Source organism: Phocoena sinus, chromosome 1, assembly GCF_008692025.1.
Source record: "Phocoena sinus isolate mPhoSin1 chromosome 1, mPhoSin1.pri, whole genome shotgun sequence".
Lineage (NCBI taxonomy): Eukaryota > Metazoa > Chordata > Mammalia > Artiodactyla > Phocoenidae > Phocoena > Phocoena sinus.
Genome location: NC_045763.1, coordinates 52,843,211 through 52,861,931, shown reverse-complemented (window position 1 = coordinate 52,861,931; position 18,721 = coordinate 52,843,211). Strand labels below are relative to the sequence as shown.

The 18,721-nt window shown below is 41.2% G+C and overlaps 2 protein-coding genes across 6 annotated transcripts in view; both read right to left on the bottom strand.

Annotated features, from left to right (window-relative positions):
• The window catches only part of NFIA (nuclear factor I A), a 396,670-nt gene that overhangs the window by 58,364 nt on the left and 319,585 nt on the right, over positions 1 to 18,721 (bottom strand). For all 5 annotated transcript variants that reach the window (XM_032649031.1, XM_032649049.1, XM_032649023.1 and 2 more), the window contains 2 exons: positions 6,792 to 6,970; positions 4,359 to 4,524 (listed from right to left, as the gene is read on the bottom strand). In XM_032649031.1, coding sequence (XP_032504922.1) covers positions 4,359 to 4,524; positions 6,792 to 6,970 — 345 coding nt within the window. The remainder of the gene's footprint in view (positions 1 to 4,358; positions 4,525 to 6,791; positions 6,971 to 18,721) is intronic.
• On the bottom strand, positions 16,215 to 16,858 carry LOC116758038 (protein phosphatase 1 regulatory subunit 14B-like). The gene is given in 2 exon segments (XM_032640651.1): positions 16,215 to 16,570; positions 16,573 to 16,858. Coding segments are annotated over 2 exon segments (642 nt in total).

Sequence of the window (18,721 nt, the reverse complement as noted above, 5' to 3'; positions counted from 1 at the left end):
TTTCCACCCTTGCTACTCTGTTTCCACCCTTGCTACTCTGTATATCAATCTTTCTCCAAACGAATCAACAGTATGAATGTCCTCCTTGAGAGACAGCAGAACTTTTATTTCCACCCTTGCTACTCTGTTTTTTAAGGCACTGGTAAAGATTTTTCCCATTAAAATATATTTATTTTATAGGCAAACATGTCCCTCCCCAAATCTGCCTTACCCTGTTTTCCTGGCCACAGCTGCAAAGTTGCATATTGGTGCCAGAGGCAACTGATTAGTTTAAAAGTATATATTCTGCTTTAGGCTGGTATCCATTTGTACTTCATTATAAGAGTATATTAAAAATGATGTCTTGGACTTTTAACTGTCTATAGCACAGCACATCTGTCACCCCAGTTCATCCTGACAATCTACCTATGAGAGTGTGTACAGCAAAGTATTATTCCAACAGACACGGGAGTCCAGGCCCAGAAAAGCTGGTAATATAGGTGATCCTGGGTATGATTTCCTACTTTTATTTTTTAAATCTTTTTTTATTGCAAGTCATCTTAAACCCCTCAATAGGAAAGGCTGTCCTAGGTTATACGGTTAGTGTTTTTGAAAAAGCCTCAGTTTCAGACATACTGTTGGGATACTGAACATCTGTACTTAATACTCTGTTGTGATGTTTCTCCTCGCTAAAGTTGAGCTCTAATAAACTGACAAAGATAACCAGGATCCAACCATCCTGTGGTTTTAATTTCTAAGAAAGCACAGAATTTATGAAATGATACTTTTGCTCTAAATTTTTATCCAGTGGTAATCCAATTTTAGACACCCCCTCCTTCCACCCACAAGCTGGTTTCTGAAGAGAAGTTCTACCTTCTCTCTCAGACTTAAAACACCAGAATGATATTCCTATTAAACAGCTTAGAAGTCTCTCACTCCAAAAAAATCTTACCTGAGGCTCCGCATCTGGACCCAAATCCCTCCCAAGTCTCTCGTGGCACCTATGTGCACCTCTGTCCCAGTGTTGTCAGTGTGAGCTACCCGTTTCCCAGCTGTCTCCTGCAATAAATCCCACATTTCTTTAGAGCAGGGATGAATCATCTTTGTATCCCCAGGGGCTAACACAGTCCTTGGCACATGACGGATACTCAATATATGAAGGATGAATAAATGAATGAAAGAAGGTAGTTATCAAAGATGAATGTTAAGGAAGAGGGGCTACATCACTCTTGGTATCTTTTCCCTCCCATACACTCTTGGGCCTCTCCACTCCCTCACTTATTGTAGCGATTGGAAGTAGACACTGGACGTGACTCGTCCCACCCCTTCCTCTCCTCTTTCCCTTAGGGAGACAGGTGCTGCCAGGAAGCACAGAGCCACCTGGACCTCCATCAGCTCTACACAGGAGGGCAGCCCCCTCCCATGGGAAGGCCTGCGGTGGTCCTGTACTGCCAGCGACTGGGTGGGTTTGTGTTTCAGCATTAGGAAGCACATTTGCCTGTAGCTAAAAAATAAATTTCCTAATAGTAGAGGTTATAGTCTAGTCTTCCATCTGATTTTTTTTCTTGTATTTTATTTATCAATTAGTTCAGACATTGGGGCATGGAAGAGGATTTGTTTTCCAGGGGTTCTTAAATCTCTTCCCAATGTGGACTGGTAGGCTTTGAGATTTTTAACTTGAGAGGCTTCTCTTATGCTATAAATTACCAGTTTCCCAGAATATCACTGTCTTAATAATAAAGTAGAAGATGGTCAGGTGATAATTGCTGTGAAACAACATATGACTGTGAATTCAGCAAACCCCAGAAAGGACCAAAAAGGCTAAGATTTATGATGATAAAAACCTTTCTATGCCATCAGTGGAACATTTTGTTTTGTCTACATTCCTAGAATTCTAGGATTCAAAAAGTAAGTTTCAAATTATTATGTAAATATCAAACTTTGGGTCCCCTTTCCTGATATCCTCTTTCCAAAAATCTCTAAACACTGTGCTAATGAACATGCAATCATAACCGGATCTGCCCAGACCCCCTCCACACTTCTTCCCATCATGTTGAAAGAATGCTTGAGGCTGGGCACAAGAGGACCATGGGTATCTTTTTATACAAGGCATTAGGTCCAATCCATGGAGTGGAGTCCAGGGAAGGGACCCAAAGGTATCAACCTGATTGAGGGATTGAGTAGCTTCTACATGTCCTACAGGAATATTTTTTCATTAGCCAAGCCTAGAGGCTTCCACTAGGTAAGAGTTTTGGCAGATAATAAAGTGCTCCAATTTATTTGGTGGTAGTGCTTATCGTGGCTGATTTCACATAACTCTGCCAGCTAGGTATTATCACCCACGTTCTACAGATGAGGAAACTGGGGTTGGTAGAGAAATAGAGCTAGCAGTGTGAAAGGTGAGGGTTTGAGCCCCTATCCTTTAGACTTCAACAGCTAGCTGCCCAGGGTATTTCCACTCGTCCACAGTGCCTCAGAAAAGCCCCATCCCCATTACTGGAAAATGCACTACAGATGCATGAGACATTGATGGTGGAGGTGAGGATATGTCTACACAGAATAAAAAGAACATTAAACAAAGCTTTTTGAGGGTTCTGCCAGTGTCCTGAACATACAGAGAGAAGATGAACAGAAAAGTGGTACCCAGAGGCATGTACAGAGCACAGTTTAAGCACATGGCTGCCACTGGGTAAGTCAACATCCCCAGTGACTAGATCTAAATAGAGTTTGGAGATGATTATTTCTCTGACTCCTTTGAAGATGTTACATGAATACATAATAAGCAGGACAGGCCTATGAGCTTCTGCTTCTCAGAAGCTTCTTTTCTAAGCTGAGCTTCCAAGATGCTTAGAGCAAGCCTAGTTTGCTTCCTATGTCACTGGACACTCAAGAGTTTTCTCCTTTGTTGAAAAGTGTTGAACCACCTCTTACCAAGAGAGGTAAGCCTCCCCAAAATTGGCCCTAGACCCTCAATCTTTTTGCTATGAAACCAGAATCCATGCACAGGGCCACTCACTGCTACATGTGTTATCAAAGTGAATATGTACTAGATAGCCCAAAGCTCATCCATGCCCAAGAGAGACTCTAGACATTTGGGATTCAGTGTCACCAAAATTAAATCCAATGAACACAGTGTCACAAGAGGCTCATTTTTTCTCTTTGGCTCCTTCCGTCCTGTACTCAATACCATTATGTCCCCAGTGCTGAGAAGTCTGAATCATCCTTCACTATATCCATCCAAGTGGTTGTCCAATCCCAAAGCTTACGTCGATAAGACGTTTCTTCTTGTGCTCTCCTCCATTCAACTTCTATAACTGCTGCTCAAGTTCTTGATCTTAACACTTCTTTTGTGGTCTATGCTCATCTTTTCCTCAGTAGATTCCTTGCATTCAGCCTCACCTCCTTGAAGACCTCCTCTCCTTAGGGGCACTGTCACAGTTCCCATTCTTTCCTGTGCTTTGATCTCTCTGTAAAGCTTTAGAGAAGGTGGTCATCACACCCCTGTCAAGGTCAGGTAGTCCATCCATCACCTGGGAACTCTGCCTCCAGCTGTCACTCTTTTAGTCATTGTTTCAGGTACTAAGAAAAGCCAAATTTATGTGTTTAAGCTACTTCTATTCCCTGTCATCTTTAAAATATCAGGAGAGCTGTTCTCCCTCTAATTCATCAAGTAATGATTCCCATTATTCCAAAAGGTTTTGAAATCCTATACTGTCTGATCACATGTCCCCATACTTTTCAGAGACAAGCCAAGATTTCTTTTCTCTTTCCTTCCAGTTTCATATTCCATCTCCTCCCTCTGCCAAGCCTAGCCATGCAGTTGCCATGGCTACTGGCTCTGACCTTCTGCCAGGCTCTTATTCTTCGCGAATGTTCAACGTACACACCTTTGAATTGGTTACTCTGATCTAAACTTTTTTTCTATTTGATGGATGAGTTGCATTAACCTTGGTACCTCATCAAATGCATTTCTCTCGGATTGTAAGTTACTGGAAGGCAGGGCTCTAAGAAGCATGAGGAACTTTTTCTAATAAGAATCCATAAAAGTAGATGCTGTTTGATGATCACAAGGATAGCATTCAAAGCCACTCAAATAATAGGCAAAATTTAATACTTCATATCTTGACTTCAGCCCTTGGCATGTAGTTACACCATTTCATCCACCCAAACACCCAGTCATTTCCACACCTGATGTGGCTGGTAGCACCCTAGAGTGCTGTTTACTCTGATCTGGTCTTGGTTCTGCAAACTCATGCTACAGCCTTCGCTGGGGATCGTGCCTTTCACTGAAGCCTATGCAGTGAGGGGCCAGGCGTAGGTGTGCATTCACGTGTGCAGAGCCTGACCGGCGACCGGCGCCGCATCTCAGCCATACTTACTTGGTGAGGTGGGGGACGCTGCACCTCCTTCCGCTGATGTGGTCGGAGGCTTTGTGTCTGGCACCGGCAGAGGCACAGGCCTGGCCATCGGTGGTGGCGGCGGCGGTGGCAACATGGGGGTGGGGAGGAATGGGTTGTGCACTTTGCCTTGGCTACTCCCGTTGGGCTGCCAGGGTGGGAACCAAACAAAACACGCACAAGAGAAAGAAGACACAGATAGAACCATTAGCCGCTTCGGAAAACAAAAGATTCCTTAGGCACCTTTGATGTAAATTACTAAGTATTCTAGCTACTTGAATTCTTCCATAAGAGCATATGGATGAAGAGCTGTGGGTTGTTCTTAAGGCATTCCACAAAAGTACAGTCTTAGGCACACATGTTCAATGCATCCTAAACTTACCTCTTGAACTACTCTGACCTTCTTTGCATCTGATTCTAGAAAATGACCTGCCAACTTTTGCTTGGTATGTTTTGATTCTGTATTAACTGTGACTTTTGTCATCATTCTCATGATTATTGAATATTGATTTAATATATGTGTTTTATAGATTGTGGAATAATTCCATCACGTCTATTTATACAGATATAACAAAGTTTCCTAAATATGCAATTGAGATTAAAAAAATATTTTATTTTCACTCTTCAAAGTTGATATTATATAACATTTAATAAATATGTTAAGTGAACATAAAAAATTTCTTTCACATATTGTATAACATCAGGCACAGAAACTTTAGAATTCAGCTGTCAAAATTCTGCTAAGGAAAAATATCACTTCTAATTTTGATTTAAATTATATAAGCATATGCCTTAAGAGTCATATTTATCTGGCTGCCTGATGTTAGAACAACCAAGTAACAGCTCTTTAACAAAAGAAAAGTTTCCTTCTGAAGAAAGCAATAAAATCCATTTATTTTTGAGTTTTTCGAAACAGTCCTGTGAAGGACCTGCCTTAAATCCTATAAAATTTTGATCAAAATGCAAAACTGGTCATTTGATAGTTATATGGGATGATGTCAGGACTACTAAAAAAGAGTTAGAAATTTTAAAAGTCAGATGCTTGATGCTGGTGATCACTTCAGTTTTCCATGGCTTCCCAAGTGGCCTTTCTGCCTCTGGTCTTCAGTGACACTATTCAACCAACAATAACAGCTCCTATTTAGGCTCTAGTCCTGAATCAAAATTCAGTTGCTGGCCCAGGCTTTTAAGTTTAAGCTTAGTAATTCTGCAGAGGAAGTATCACTGCCTCATCAACATTCACTTATATATTTAGTATTGTTCCTCAAAGACAATCTCATCTGACAGTCAGAATGTTGTGCTTTCTTGCCAGCAAACTTGCCTGTGTGTCATCTCTGAGTGGGCTAAAAGTCCATAAGTGAATGCTTTAGAATAAGCCAAGCAAATGAATACACAAGCAAAAAGAAAAAAGGGTCCATATTGATTTGTTGTCTAGACAGAAATGTATCTGCTAACACATCACCAGACATTAGTCAAAGCTGCCTGTTCTATCTCAGATATGCAGAATCAGGTATTTCTTCGAGGGGAGAAAATCGGTGATAGGGTCGTGTGATATAATATTCTAAATTAGGCAGTAATAATTATGGCCCATCTGTGGCTTCATTACAGTTATTAGGAGAAAAGGAAAATCACATTTGGCTTTATGCTGGTCATTATTTCCAATTCATTGTTATTATTATTGGCCTTGGGATATAGCTATCCATTGCAAACATTTGGTTCTATGTTTGAAATAAAATTTGCGATTTAAAAAAATCCCTTTTACATTAGGAATATTGTTTCAAATTGTGATTTGGTTTATTTGAGAAAAAATGAAAACCTCCATTCAAAACTACTGAATACTATTTAGCTTTATACAAAGATAAGTGGGAAAGATAACTACTTGCAGAAATAACAAACTATAATAAACTACTTCTAGAATCTTGAGTTCAAGTACTGGTCAACTTGATGTAAAGTGTTAGAGGACTATTTTTTAAAAATATCAACTTAGTTGATCTGAAACATCTGTGCCCCCTCCTCCCCCTACCTCTCCCTACCACCCAAAATCATTATTTAAAACTATTTGGTCTTTCTATTTTGTTAACTGCGTGAGCCCTTGGGTTAGTATGCATGAGGTGGAATTAACTGCCCACAGACCTTAGAAGGTTACACAGTTCACCCTTGAGATGATTTATATCCATAAACTTGACAGTTGCGAAGTTAACACAAACACTGTTTTTAAACCCTGGCCAATCCCTCTTAGAGTAAGTTAACTTTCCCACAATCTAGAATAAATATGACATTTGCCTGCGGTCAGTCAACACGACATCAGAGCACAACGTCACATGGTCATAAGGTCTTCCCTTGTTATTTTTACGTTCGGTTAATATTTCTAAAAAATTGAAAAAAAAAAAAAAAAAAAAAAAGAAGTTTCCTTACATTGAGGAACCCCACCTGTCCAGCCTGCTGACCAGCATCAGGGCAGACAAGTTGGACAAACTCTTTCAGCGTCTCCTGAGGGTGATAGCGGATGGCTGGGTGGGAGAAGTAAGGCCCAGGCTGCTGGATGATGGGTGATGTTGGAAAATGAAGAGTTGATGGTGTCGCATGTGGACTTGCTGTAGGAAAAGAAAACATCAGAGTTAATAAGAGAAAGACTTGTTTTGCCACAGCTTTTAAACTGGATTCAACTTCCTTTTAAAATTTCTTCTCCTGACCCAATTCCTAGTAACTGCTTGTGTGACAGCATTTAACACTGGAGAGGTCTGATAGATTTTCTTCCTTAAAGCTCTAAGACAAACATGGAGGCTAGATTAGGGTAGAGTTTCAAACTGTCTTTCTATTTTCAGTGGACATGAGTTATAAAGGCATTAATAATCCTTGGTGAAGCTGAAGATTATTCATTACCTTAAGAGCCTTTTTAACGAAGCAGGCAATAAAAAATGTATTTGGTAGATTAGACCTGATTTAACTGACATTACATATGACAAATTCTAGTTTGCACATATGGATCCCCTTTCATGCTGAGATTTCCATAGACAATAATTCATTGTTAAAGCTCTTATACTCCTTTCAAGGAAATTTCTAGGGACTAATTCAGGATGAAATTTTTTGAAGTCTGTAGTAAATGATCACTTAATGAACCCATGCAATTTGGGTGCCTCATTTTACATAGAAGGTTTATGTTGCCTTTTTTTTTGGCCATTTCAAAGCCAAACTCAGAAACGCATAGATGTTAGTTATAGCAGGGGAACCCACAGGCTGAGTAGGTAGGCAGTGACCCCTGCTAAATTGTTGGCCCTCTGCTCATACAAACTGATGAAAGGTTCAGACAACCATCATTCCCTTATATTTGAACCCTGCTGAGTTTCACTGATACAGGAAGAAGATTACATTAGATTTAAAAAACGTATGTGAGGTGCTTAATAATTTTTCCTGGGAAGATTTCTGCCCTTGAAGTGGAAGGGTGATTCGCGAAGCCTGCTGAAGGGTAAGAACAGCACATGGGAAGGGCTGAAGACACTCAAACCAAGTAATGCCGAGATGGCGGCTCTCACTCCCCAATGAGGGCCAGAAAAACAACTGCCAAGTAAAAGCAGATGAGAGTATTTATTTTTCCTTTACTTTTTGCAGTTTAAATCTTTAAACTCAAGAAGGCATGCAAAGAGAAAACAAAGGAATACCCAAATATTTGGAAAGTAAGACTTTCCTAATATTGAGGGTGACTCATAACACGAAGAACAACTAAGTGAGACTGGCCACACTTTCTACCACCATCCCATCTGTTAAAAAAGGATGCATCTCTATTGATCCCCGGACACGGGATTTTTGTTCCCTACTGTATCTGTAGGACTGGAGCATTTTCTGACTAATAATTAAGAGTGGCTAGGACTCTGAGGTTCAGAATGGCATCTGTAGTTTTTAAAGAGTAGAAATAGGGGTTTGGAGTGGAAACAAGAGTCCAGTCCATATGTTGCAGATGACCTGATGGGATCCTTTCATTCATGCAACCTTTAATCTATCCGAAAATATTCCAAGGCTCCTACTATGGGCTTGGGATACAACACTGAGACAATACAAAGTTTTGTCTTCAATCATATAATTGAGGGCATCTTGAACATAACCCATTCGAACTAGGATTCTTGTCACCTTCCACCCCTCATACTGGCTCTTCTCTCTTCTCCATATTAGTAAATAGCTTTTCCATCCATTTAATGATTCACTGTCATATCCCTCGAACAGTGTCTGGCACTCAGTAAATATTTGTTGATGGTACAATGAATGATTGAATATATGAGTGGTACAGAAATTAATAAAGTAACCATACAAATAAATATAAACTTAAAAAATATTTTTAACCTGGCAAGCAGCCAGAGAGCTTGTAGAAAAACTGGTAAACCTCAGGGCTTCATACACTGAATGGTAAACCTTGGAATCCATTACTGTCTGAGTTAAAATCTGCAGCTAAAAAGTTAAATGGCTCTGGTCATCTCTTACTTTGCAAATTGTGCTTTGAAGAACCCAAGGAATTTTTTCATCTAATATGGTACGGTCATCTTTGCTGGTAGCAAGAAGCTTTGACCCAGTGCCCTGCATTTGACCGAACAGTTTCTAGTTAGAGCTGGAATGTGGCATCTCCCAAATGAGGCTGGGAATGTACTGAGCACAACAAATTGATACACTCAACTTTTACAGCATGTCAAACACAAAGGTGGCAACTCCATTGTCAAGAGCCCCCAGGAAGCAGACCTTAATGATAAAGTGGCAATGCTTCAGGTGCTCAATGGAAAGTGATGAATGATTGTGAGATTATGAAATTGTGGTGGCCAGCAGAGAATGCTGCCCAAGGGAAAAAATTCACTTGAGCAAAGACTAGACAGATAAAAGTTAGAGAAACCTGACAGAGGAAACAATTCAACAGGACCGTGGAACCCCTCCCTTAATTGTTAATAAGCATCCTCGCCCTCCTGTTGTTGCTGCTGTTGTTAAATATGTAAAAGAAAATAATTAACAACTTGAATGTAGACCTTAGTTTCTTTATTACATTTTACCAAAAACAATTTATTCACCTTTTTCCTGGGTCATAGAGTTTATTTGAACATAGACCTAAGAACACATGGTACTATATGGAGTTAATCCCACAATGGTTGATTTATAAGGATCAATTAATTCTTAATTAATACCAGGAAATCATTTAGCCTGTAGATTCACATTAGACAAGTGCTGAGTCTGCACTGCGAAGGGTCATCCTTCACAACCCCTACTTTCTCATGCCTTGGACATTCTGGTTCAGCCATTAGTCCACTGTGGAACTGGATATAAATCATTCAAGATCCTGAGCTTTAATTTCTTCAAACAGAAAATAGTTGTGTTACAGACATCACAAAGTACTATTAAATATTATTAAATGCCCACTATTTCTTTGGATAACCTGCTAGCAGCACTCTTTTCCTGAACAATGAGACTGCATTGGGTTCTTCCATTGCTCTAAAGCTCAGACTTAAGATTTCAGCCATGTCTAAATTTGGTTTTCCTCCTTCCCTATTTCTTGTTTTCTCCCTTTTATCTTGGATTAGATGTTTTCAGTGTGCCTAAGTTTTTGTCCAAGTAGTTGCAAATTATTTTAGAAAGTGTCACTGGGGTTAAATCAGTCAACAAATCATTCAATCAGCAAAATTCATTAAATGTATTTTGAGATGGTCAGCTCAGGCCCTAGAGAAGAGAAAATACCATTGTGAATCTGGCATGGTGCTAATGCAATGCAGAAAAAATGGTATGAGTCCAAATTTTTGACGCAGAAAAACATCTCTTATGGATGTGTGTGTATGAGTAGTTGACACAATAAAAAATTATAGCACATTATGTAAATGCATATTTAGATCCTTTAAAATGTGCATTATTTACTTGAGAGTCAATAAAGGCTTTTCTCAAGTGGTTACAGTTTATTGCAATGCATCCATCTGTATCCAGGCCGATGTTAATACAATTTTGTGTATTAAAAGGCACTACAAAATTGGCTGCTTCTGGGGTCTAATACTCTTAGTACCTTAGGCCAGGAGCAGCAGAAAGTGTCAGAAACACTCCATTCTGGATGGATCTCACTACTAGTTTAAACTTTAACCAGAGGCCAAACTAGTTTCAAACAACCGCTTGGGCTTTTCACAAAGAATACCAGTAGGATGGGAAGGAAGGAAATTTGATCAGGTTTCTTTGGCTGGAATGGCCCTGCCTTCACATTCTGAACAAAGTAGCCACAGTTAAAGAAGCAGAGACCCAGAATTTCCCAAAGCTATAGGCTCAGTTATTTATTGCAAAATGATCATATTACTGGATACTTAAAAACAAGAAAGCAGGTCAGTCAGGTTGGTTTTTCTGTTTGCACACCACCCACCCACCACCCCACACAGTGGCCCCGATTATTTAAAGGACTCTCCTGGTTTTAGCTTGAAAGAGAAAACGTTTAAAATTCAATGTGATTGAGTACATATATTTTTAACTTAAAAAAATTCTTCCTTCTTTAAGGCAGAATTGATTAAGACTGGGGAAGGAGAAGGTCAAGGTCATTACTGTATTATTGTGTATGTTGAGAGACTTTTTGTGGTCCAACAATTGATTCTCGGTCTGAGAGTCCACTATAGGGAAGAGGCTTTATGGACACATTTCTAGCTCAAAGAAGAGAAATATGCTCTTCTATTTAGCCCTGACATTGCCTTAATTCCTTTATTTCTTGTCCATGAACCACTGCAGACTCTCACGGACTGGACAGAGACCTGGATTCTTTTCATGTTAGCTTTTGCTTTCCGGCACCAGCCCTTAGATCCTAGTCTCTCTTTTATAGGAGGCTCCAAAGATAAGCTTTCAAGAGAGCAGTGCAAACAATAAAATCTAATCCTCCTTCAGGTGCAGCGTGCTCTTAAGACAGCGTTACACACAGCCTTCTTCCCTCACAGAATGAATGACCACTCCCAAGGCCTGGCACTTGTGAAACTTCAGTCTTAACTGTTAATTGACACTGTGGCAACAGGTGAGATTCCAAAATGTTTGTTTCGCTCTGTTAGCACCATTAGAAGAAAAAGCTACTCATCTGTCTTCAGCGGGAGGATGTTTAGACAAAAATAACCATTTCCATAAAGTACAAGGTGGCATTAAGAACTCCTGACTACTCGTATTTAAAAGTAAAGATTTTAATAAGGCAGAGCTCTAAAAGGAGCAGAAAGTGGAAGAAAAAAAATGTGCTTAAAAAAAAAAAAGCCTTCTATAAGGGCAAACGGAACCTGAATTGTTTGGGTTGTCAACTACTATCCAGTTTGCTTCTTCAGAAATTCAAAACCACAATATATAACACCACGATAGCCTACCTAGAGCTGAGAAATCTATCTTAATGGTCCATGGCTACAATTTATAAATCATGCATGAGTCAGACCTGCCATTTATGAAAGCCTAGAAGTTTGGAGTTATGGGATTTATTTTAACAGAGACACAAGGAACGAGGAATTGGCAATGGTTTTCAAGCCTTTGGGAGGTGGAACCTTTTCTAAATAACAAACCTGTGATTCAAGCCAAGGTTTTCAAAACATATAGTACACATCTTTAACATCACTGAGAGGCACGCAAAAGAACCTGGGTATGTCAAATAAGAGAAATATATGACATCACATGACTTGCACAACACCAGTATTTTTATATTATTGCTACCAAACAAAGTAACTTGCTGTTACAGTAGATTTCCAAGATAACTAATATATTCTATTCCATTTGAGTTACGGTAGAGGTTCAGGGTAGAGATCAAATTCCAATATCTTTTGGTCTGTTTTTAACCAAAAAAAAAATAGAGAGGGGGTGAGGGGCAGGCCAAGGTCTTTTAAAATTTTAATTTAGATCAATTTTAGCTCTTGAAAGACTTTTCTTGCTCAAATGCCCTGGTTTATAGTCTAGACCAGGGGTTGGCAAACATTTTCTGTAAAGGCCATAAAGGACACAGTTTAGGCTTTGAAGGCCTCATGGTTTTTGCTGCAATTACTTGACTCTGCCACTAAACTCAGGAGCAGCCATAGATATTACATAAACAAATCAGTGTAGCCATGTTCCAATACAATTTTATTTTAAAAAACAGGAAGAGGGCTAGATTTGGCTGGTGGGCCATAGTTTGATGGCCTCTGGTATAGACCCACATAATTCCTGTTCACCCTCCAAACACCTGCAACGCTCTGCTTGTGAGTTGTGCACCAGACAATCACTGTTCCTTCCACCTCTTCCCTACCAAACTGCATCCTTGTCCCAGCTGGCCTTTCTGCTAGAGCCTCACCTTTTTTGAAGGCTTCCAAAGCAACCTGCTTGCCATCTGCATCTCCACGAACTATCCACTGTCACTCTTTGATTGTCCCTTTTCACCATTATTAACACGCCTTGTGTATGTGCTGGTTTCCCACATCCATGTGTATATCACGTCAAATTAAACATATGAGTCAGAAAAGTAGTAGATAACCAACAAGGACCTATTGTGTAGCACATGGAACTATATACTCAATATTTTGTAATAACCTATAAGGGAAAAGAATCTGAAAAATATACTTATATATATATAAATTTATATATATATGTGTATATATATGTATAACTGAACCACTGTGCTGTATACCTGAAACTAACAGGACACTGTAAATCAACTATAGTTTAATAAAAAGAAAAGAAAGGTAAGAGAAGAGAAGAAAAGTAGAGTGATATAATATAAGGACCATGGACTTTGGAGTCAGATAAGACATGGATTTAAATTTTAGCTCTATCATTTCCAGCTGTGATTCAAGTTTGTAAGCTTCTCTCAGTTTGCCATCTGTATAATGGGGCTTACACCTCATAGATTTGTTTTGAGGATTCAATGAGACAATGTATATAAGGCATATGGAGCAGCTCCTGAACATACGGTTAAGTGATCATCAATAAACAGCTTCTTTTACTTGTAATACTATTATAGGTAAGGATGGGTATGGGGATGAGAAATGACTAAATTGGAATTTGCTCCTATGTGCTAGGGACCTGTTCAAATCGTAGAATACACAGGGGGAAGGGAACAGTGGAGTAAGAGGCACCTGTTGCCTATCTGTCTCTTGGACAAATGAGTGTATAAATATTGATAAAAGAGTATGAGCTATCAATATGGATATGACATGAGGGTCTTGAAAAAAGTTCCATCAACAACAAAATGCAAAACCAAAGCAACAGAAGCAACCTTGATGTTAAAGTCATAGATTCCATAGAAACGATGACTGTAAAGGCTCTTTTTGGATGAAATACACCTTGAATCCCTACCTTTGCTTAAATCTTAGACTCTAAGACTTAACCTAGAAACTTAGAACTATGGGGCTATCTCCCTCTAGACTCTATTTTTTACTTAGACCTATAATCCTTAAGTGTCCATCCTGACCTCCCCCTTTACCATGTAGACCCCTGCTACCTAGGTACACTTCTGACCTAATCAGATTCTGAGCATGGCCTCGTCATAGCCTCATACAATGGAGATCTCTACCACTGCCCTTAAATGTCCCACTGTGTTAGTTATTGGGAGTTGCTTATCAGAGAGCCTATATATGTTAACTGCTTAAAAAGTTTTTTAGAAGCTCTGGGGTACTTTTTAGGAAAATTTTCTAGTTAGATAAAGAGACTTGGGTTTTAATTTTGTTGCTGTCTCTACCTGGCTTTAAATGTGGACAACTTCTCTCTCCTCTGGTTCTTTCATCTGCAAAATGAGGAGTTTGAACTAAACAGTTGCTGAAGCTCATCTAGCTTTAAATTTCAATGAGATTCAGTCTCTGGGATTACATTTACAAATAACAATACAACTGATCCATATGTAACAACACTGAAATCTAAAAAATGTGAAACAAGGGAGTATGTGGGGTTTTAAAAAAATTTTTATTTTAATTTATTTATTTTTGGCTGCGTTGGGTCTTCGTAGCTGTGCACAGGCTTTCTCTAGTTGTGGTGAGCGCAGGCTACTCTTCGTTGCGGTGCGCGGGCTTCTTATTGTGGTGGCTTCTCTTGTTGCAGGGCACAGGCTCTAGGCACACTGGCTTCAGTAGTTGTGGCGCACGGGCTTAGTTGCTCCGCGGCACGTGGGATCTTCCCAGACCGGGGATCGAACCCGTGTCCCCTGCATTGGCAGGCGGATTCTTAACCACTGTGCCACCAGGGAAGTCCCGGGAGTATGTGGTTTTTAAAAGAAATTATTTTTTAAACGTTTCTGGGATATTAGGTTCTAGGGTATATCTGGACTCAGTCTCTAGGAGCCTGTGCCTTTGGGAAGGCTGTGATATTTAGAGTTTTAAAAACCCTGAGGGAATGTGCCAGTGCAAGCTCTGTGAGATAGAGCCCCAGCCTTTGGGTCCTGACAGGACCTCTTCTCTGAATAGATCATACTTGTGCACGAATCCCCTAAGCTGCCATGACGGCTAATGTGTAATGCATTCAAATGCCACAGAACAGCTGTGATTATTGGAGATATGAAGAGTGACTGGTTATTACGCAAAGTTGACAAGACTTCAGTTCCATGAAGGGAACTTGAGCTTCTACGTAGTATGCAAGCAATACTGCGAGTCAAGAGATGAATAAAAGAAAAACCTTTAAGGAAAAAACCACCACCACAGATTGGATGATCACAGAGGTTAACAGAAACAGGCAGAGAGTGAATTCTCAAATGACCTGTTGGAAGGGCAGTCCCGCAAAAGAGAATTTCAAAAGTAAGCTCCGTGGAGGTTCTCTAGCCTATGCGAGGCCTACCAAGTCCTGGGACCGGCGCTGTTTGGGAGTCTTTGCTGGCTGACATTTAAAATAAAAAAGGCAAAACCAAGCAGATAAACGAACAAACCCCACAACAAACAAAGCTATGATTGATTCACGGCCTTCCCCCCACTACCCCCACCCAACTGGCAGGTATACATTGCAGTTCAAGCCCCTGTTTCTGAGCAACACGATACTAAAGCACAGGTTTCAAAGTAGCCTCCTGAATTCACCCGACAGGATTTAGGGATTTATCCTACTGCTGGTAGATTTCTCACAAGGGGAGGAAGTAGGAGAAGAACTGGTCCAGTGTTTGAAGTCAGGGTACCAAAGATTTACCCCAGGCTGGGTATCAGCTAGCTCTGTGTCAGCCTCCTATGCACCTTAGTTACCTCTGCTTCAAAAATGGAAATTACATGTCTGAATGGTTTTTAGAGCTCAACTATTTTGGGATTGAAATCATTCACTCCCTATGTGAGTCTAGGAAAAGTTATGTAACTTTTTCAAACCTGCATTTCCTTGTCTGTAAATTGGGTAAAATAGCACTAACTTAAGAGATTTTTCCCGAAAATTAGAATTATTTCTAATTCTAGGTGCCTAGTACATAGTGGGCTCACACCTTCAAAATGAATGTGTTGAGAATATATTGTGCGCCAGACAGCGTGCTTGATTCTGGGCTATTTATTATTCTTAGAGTTGTGTTTTTAGGATAAATTCAGATATACGAAAGTAATCAGGATGATGCAGTGCCATGTGGCAACCTGAGATAACTGGGAAGCAAGAGTTGAACTGTTCTCAACTGTTTTCATGGCCGTGGAGGTCCCCGGCATGGACTAAATGTCACTCTTCTAAGACCGGGGTTTGACCTGTGCTCTGTAAGCTCCACCTGCAGCACGAAGTCACTTGGCTGGTAGGAGAGCCAAGCCCACTGCCCAGCACACAGGACAGCTTTGCTCTTATCTCCTGTACTGGACAGCTCTCAGTTTTGGCTGCCCAGCAGTCTTTCACCCTTTCTTCTGGAAACAGAGCTCTAATGTTTCTTTGGGTAACTATCCTTCCCTCCACCTCAGTCTGTCATTAGCCTAGACTTTACCCTCCCCCCAGCTCTGTGGGTGGGCAGGTAACCCAGGCCACACCAATGAGAAACCCCGTTATCTTTTTTTTCTTTTTTTTAATGTCCGGGAAGACACCTCTGGGCCAGAGGCACAGGGAGCCCCACTCATGGCACCAGGCCTGGCTGCAGGGCTCCCCAGTATTGCTGTTGCTATGAGGGCGGGGGCCAAGGATTGTCCTGTGGAGCCACTGTTCACTTGCGTGGGGGACCCTTCCTTTCTTCTGGGGTGTGCTCAGCTTCTGCATGTCCTGGATCTTGTCCAGCAGGCCAGAGACGGAGGCCTCAGTGGGTTTGTAACAGTCCACCAGCAGCTCCTTGACCCTGGCAGCTGGGTCTCATCACTCTCCACATCCAGGAGTTCATCCATAGCAATCCCCAGCTCTAGGATCCTCTCTTCCTGGTAGTTGTAGAGGCCACGGAGCTGCTCCAGGATCCACTCCTCCAAGTTGAGGCGCTTCCGTAGCTCCTCGAGGTCATACTTAGCTGTGACCTTCCCTTGGCACCTTACTGGGCCCTCACCTGCAGCCCCAGGGGGGCTCTGAAAGCAGACACTGCCACTGCCCAGCTTGGGGGCCAGGACCGCCAATGCTGTGCCCCCTGCAGGGCGGCTGTCCACCATGGCAGCTCCCTCCACCCCATTATTTTTTAAACATAAAGATTATTTTAAAAGTGAGCAAATGACCCAAACCAGGCCAATCAGAGCCATAAGCATCCTATTCTAGGGAGCAGGACCGTCCCTAGATCTCTTGTGGAACAGCTGTTCTCTTTCCCTTGGGATTGTTACATTGGTGGGGATTAAGTCTGGAGCTGCTCATATCATCAGTGCCATGATCTGAGGAGATTTAGTCTAAGAATCAAGTTCACACAGAGGACAGCAGAGCTGAGAAAGATAAAGATATAGATTTCTGAAAGTACTGCCTGAACATCTGGATCCAGCTCTACCTGAAGCCGCAAACCCTCTGACTTTTCGGTTACATGAACCAATCCATTATCTCCTTTTGGGGAGACTGGAGGGGTGATTAAGCAATCTGGCTGGGTTCTTTCACTTGTACGAATATTTCACTTGAAAGGGTGCTTATTAACATGTCTTCTGTTCATTACTGGGTATGCAACAATTCAACAACTCTTATTACGGTATTCAGGAATTTGAGGTTTCAGGAAGATCTAGAGATATCCCTCAGCAATACCAAGGTTTTCTAAATCTGTATTGTATGCCAATAGAAGGGACCCATACAACCTGACACAAATAAATCCAAATCCCCACAATTACTTTAAATACCTGTGCTATATTATCCCTGATAATTCCCCTCTCATGAATCTCATCCGAGCAATAATTATTTGTTCTTCTGTTCTACTAGGTTGCAGGGGCAGGACTGGCTTGTCTGGTTTGCTCATTAGGGCCTAGCACAGTGTTTGGCAGATGATACATTCTCAAAAATTATTTGCTGAATTGACTCTTGTAAATAACAATGGTGCTTACCTCCCTTTTTTTTTTAAAGATTTTTTTTTGATGTGGACCATTTTTAAAGTCTTTATTGAATTTGTTACAATATTGCTTCTGTTTTATGATTTTTGGTTTTTCGGCCGTGAGGAATGGATCTTAGCTCCCTGACCAGGGATCAAACCTGCACCCCTTCCACTGGAAGGCAAAGTCCTAGCCACTGGACCGCCAGGGAAGTCCTGGCGCTTATCCCTTTAGCAAGAGCCATGCCTGAATGAAGACAAGCCAAAGCAGTCTTCACCATGGCTATGGGCTAATCATCATGGAAGGGGGTTCACCTGCCTGATTGGGAAGACCCCCCCCCGCCCCCCGCGTTCTTCTAACTACACAAGAATAATGGGATGGAGTAACCAGGCTGTCTCACTTCCCTGAGGCCCCATCTCTCTAGGTGCGTGGGCTTCAGCAGTTGTGGCACACGGGCTCAGTAGTTGTGGCGCACGGGCTTAGTTGCTCCACGGCATGTGGGATCTTCCCGGACCAGGGCTTGAACCCGTGTCCCCTGCATTGGCAGGCGGATTCTTAACCACTGCGCCACCAGGGAAGTCCCTGAGACAGTTAACATTTAGTAACATACTAATAACATATGTGGCCCTTTCCATATGTCATTTCACTTCCTCCTCCTATTAACACCTTAACATTTTGTACAGGTGGGAAATTAAGAGACCAGCAGAGGATGGGTGACTGGCACAAGCTTATGCAGATCCCAAGTGGCTGGCGAGGATTTGCATTCTATCCTGGCTGACTCTACAGCCCATGCTCTTTTCACTGCACTCTGCTGCTCCCATTTGAATGATTTTTCAGAGGTCAAATGGCTTATTTCCTTTCACGATATTTGCCTCATAGGTCCCTTATTACCGTAATACAACCTGGCAACTCTGATGTTCCTCACATGTGTTTTGTGCATAAGAAGAATGAATTGTTTGGGGTTGGGGGAAGCAACTGCCATTTAATACTAAGAAATATGGCAAATGTAAGTTTACT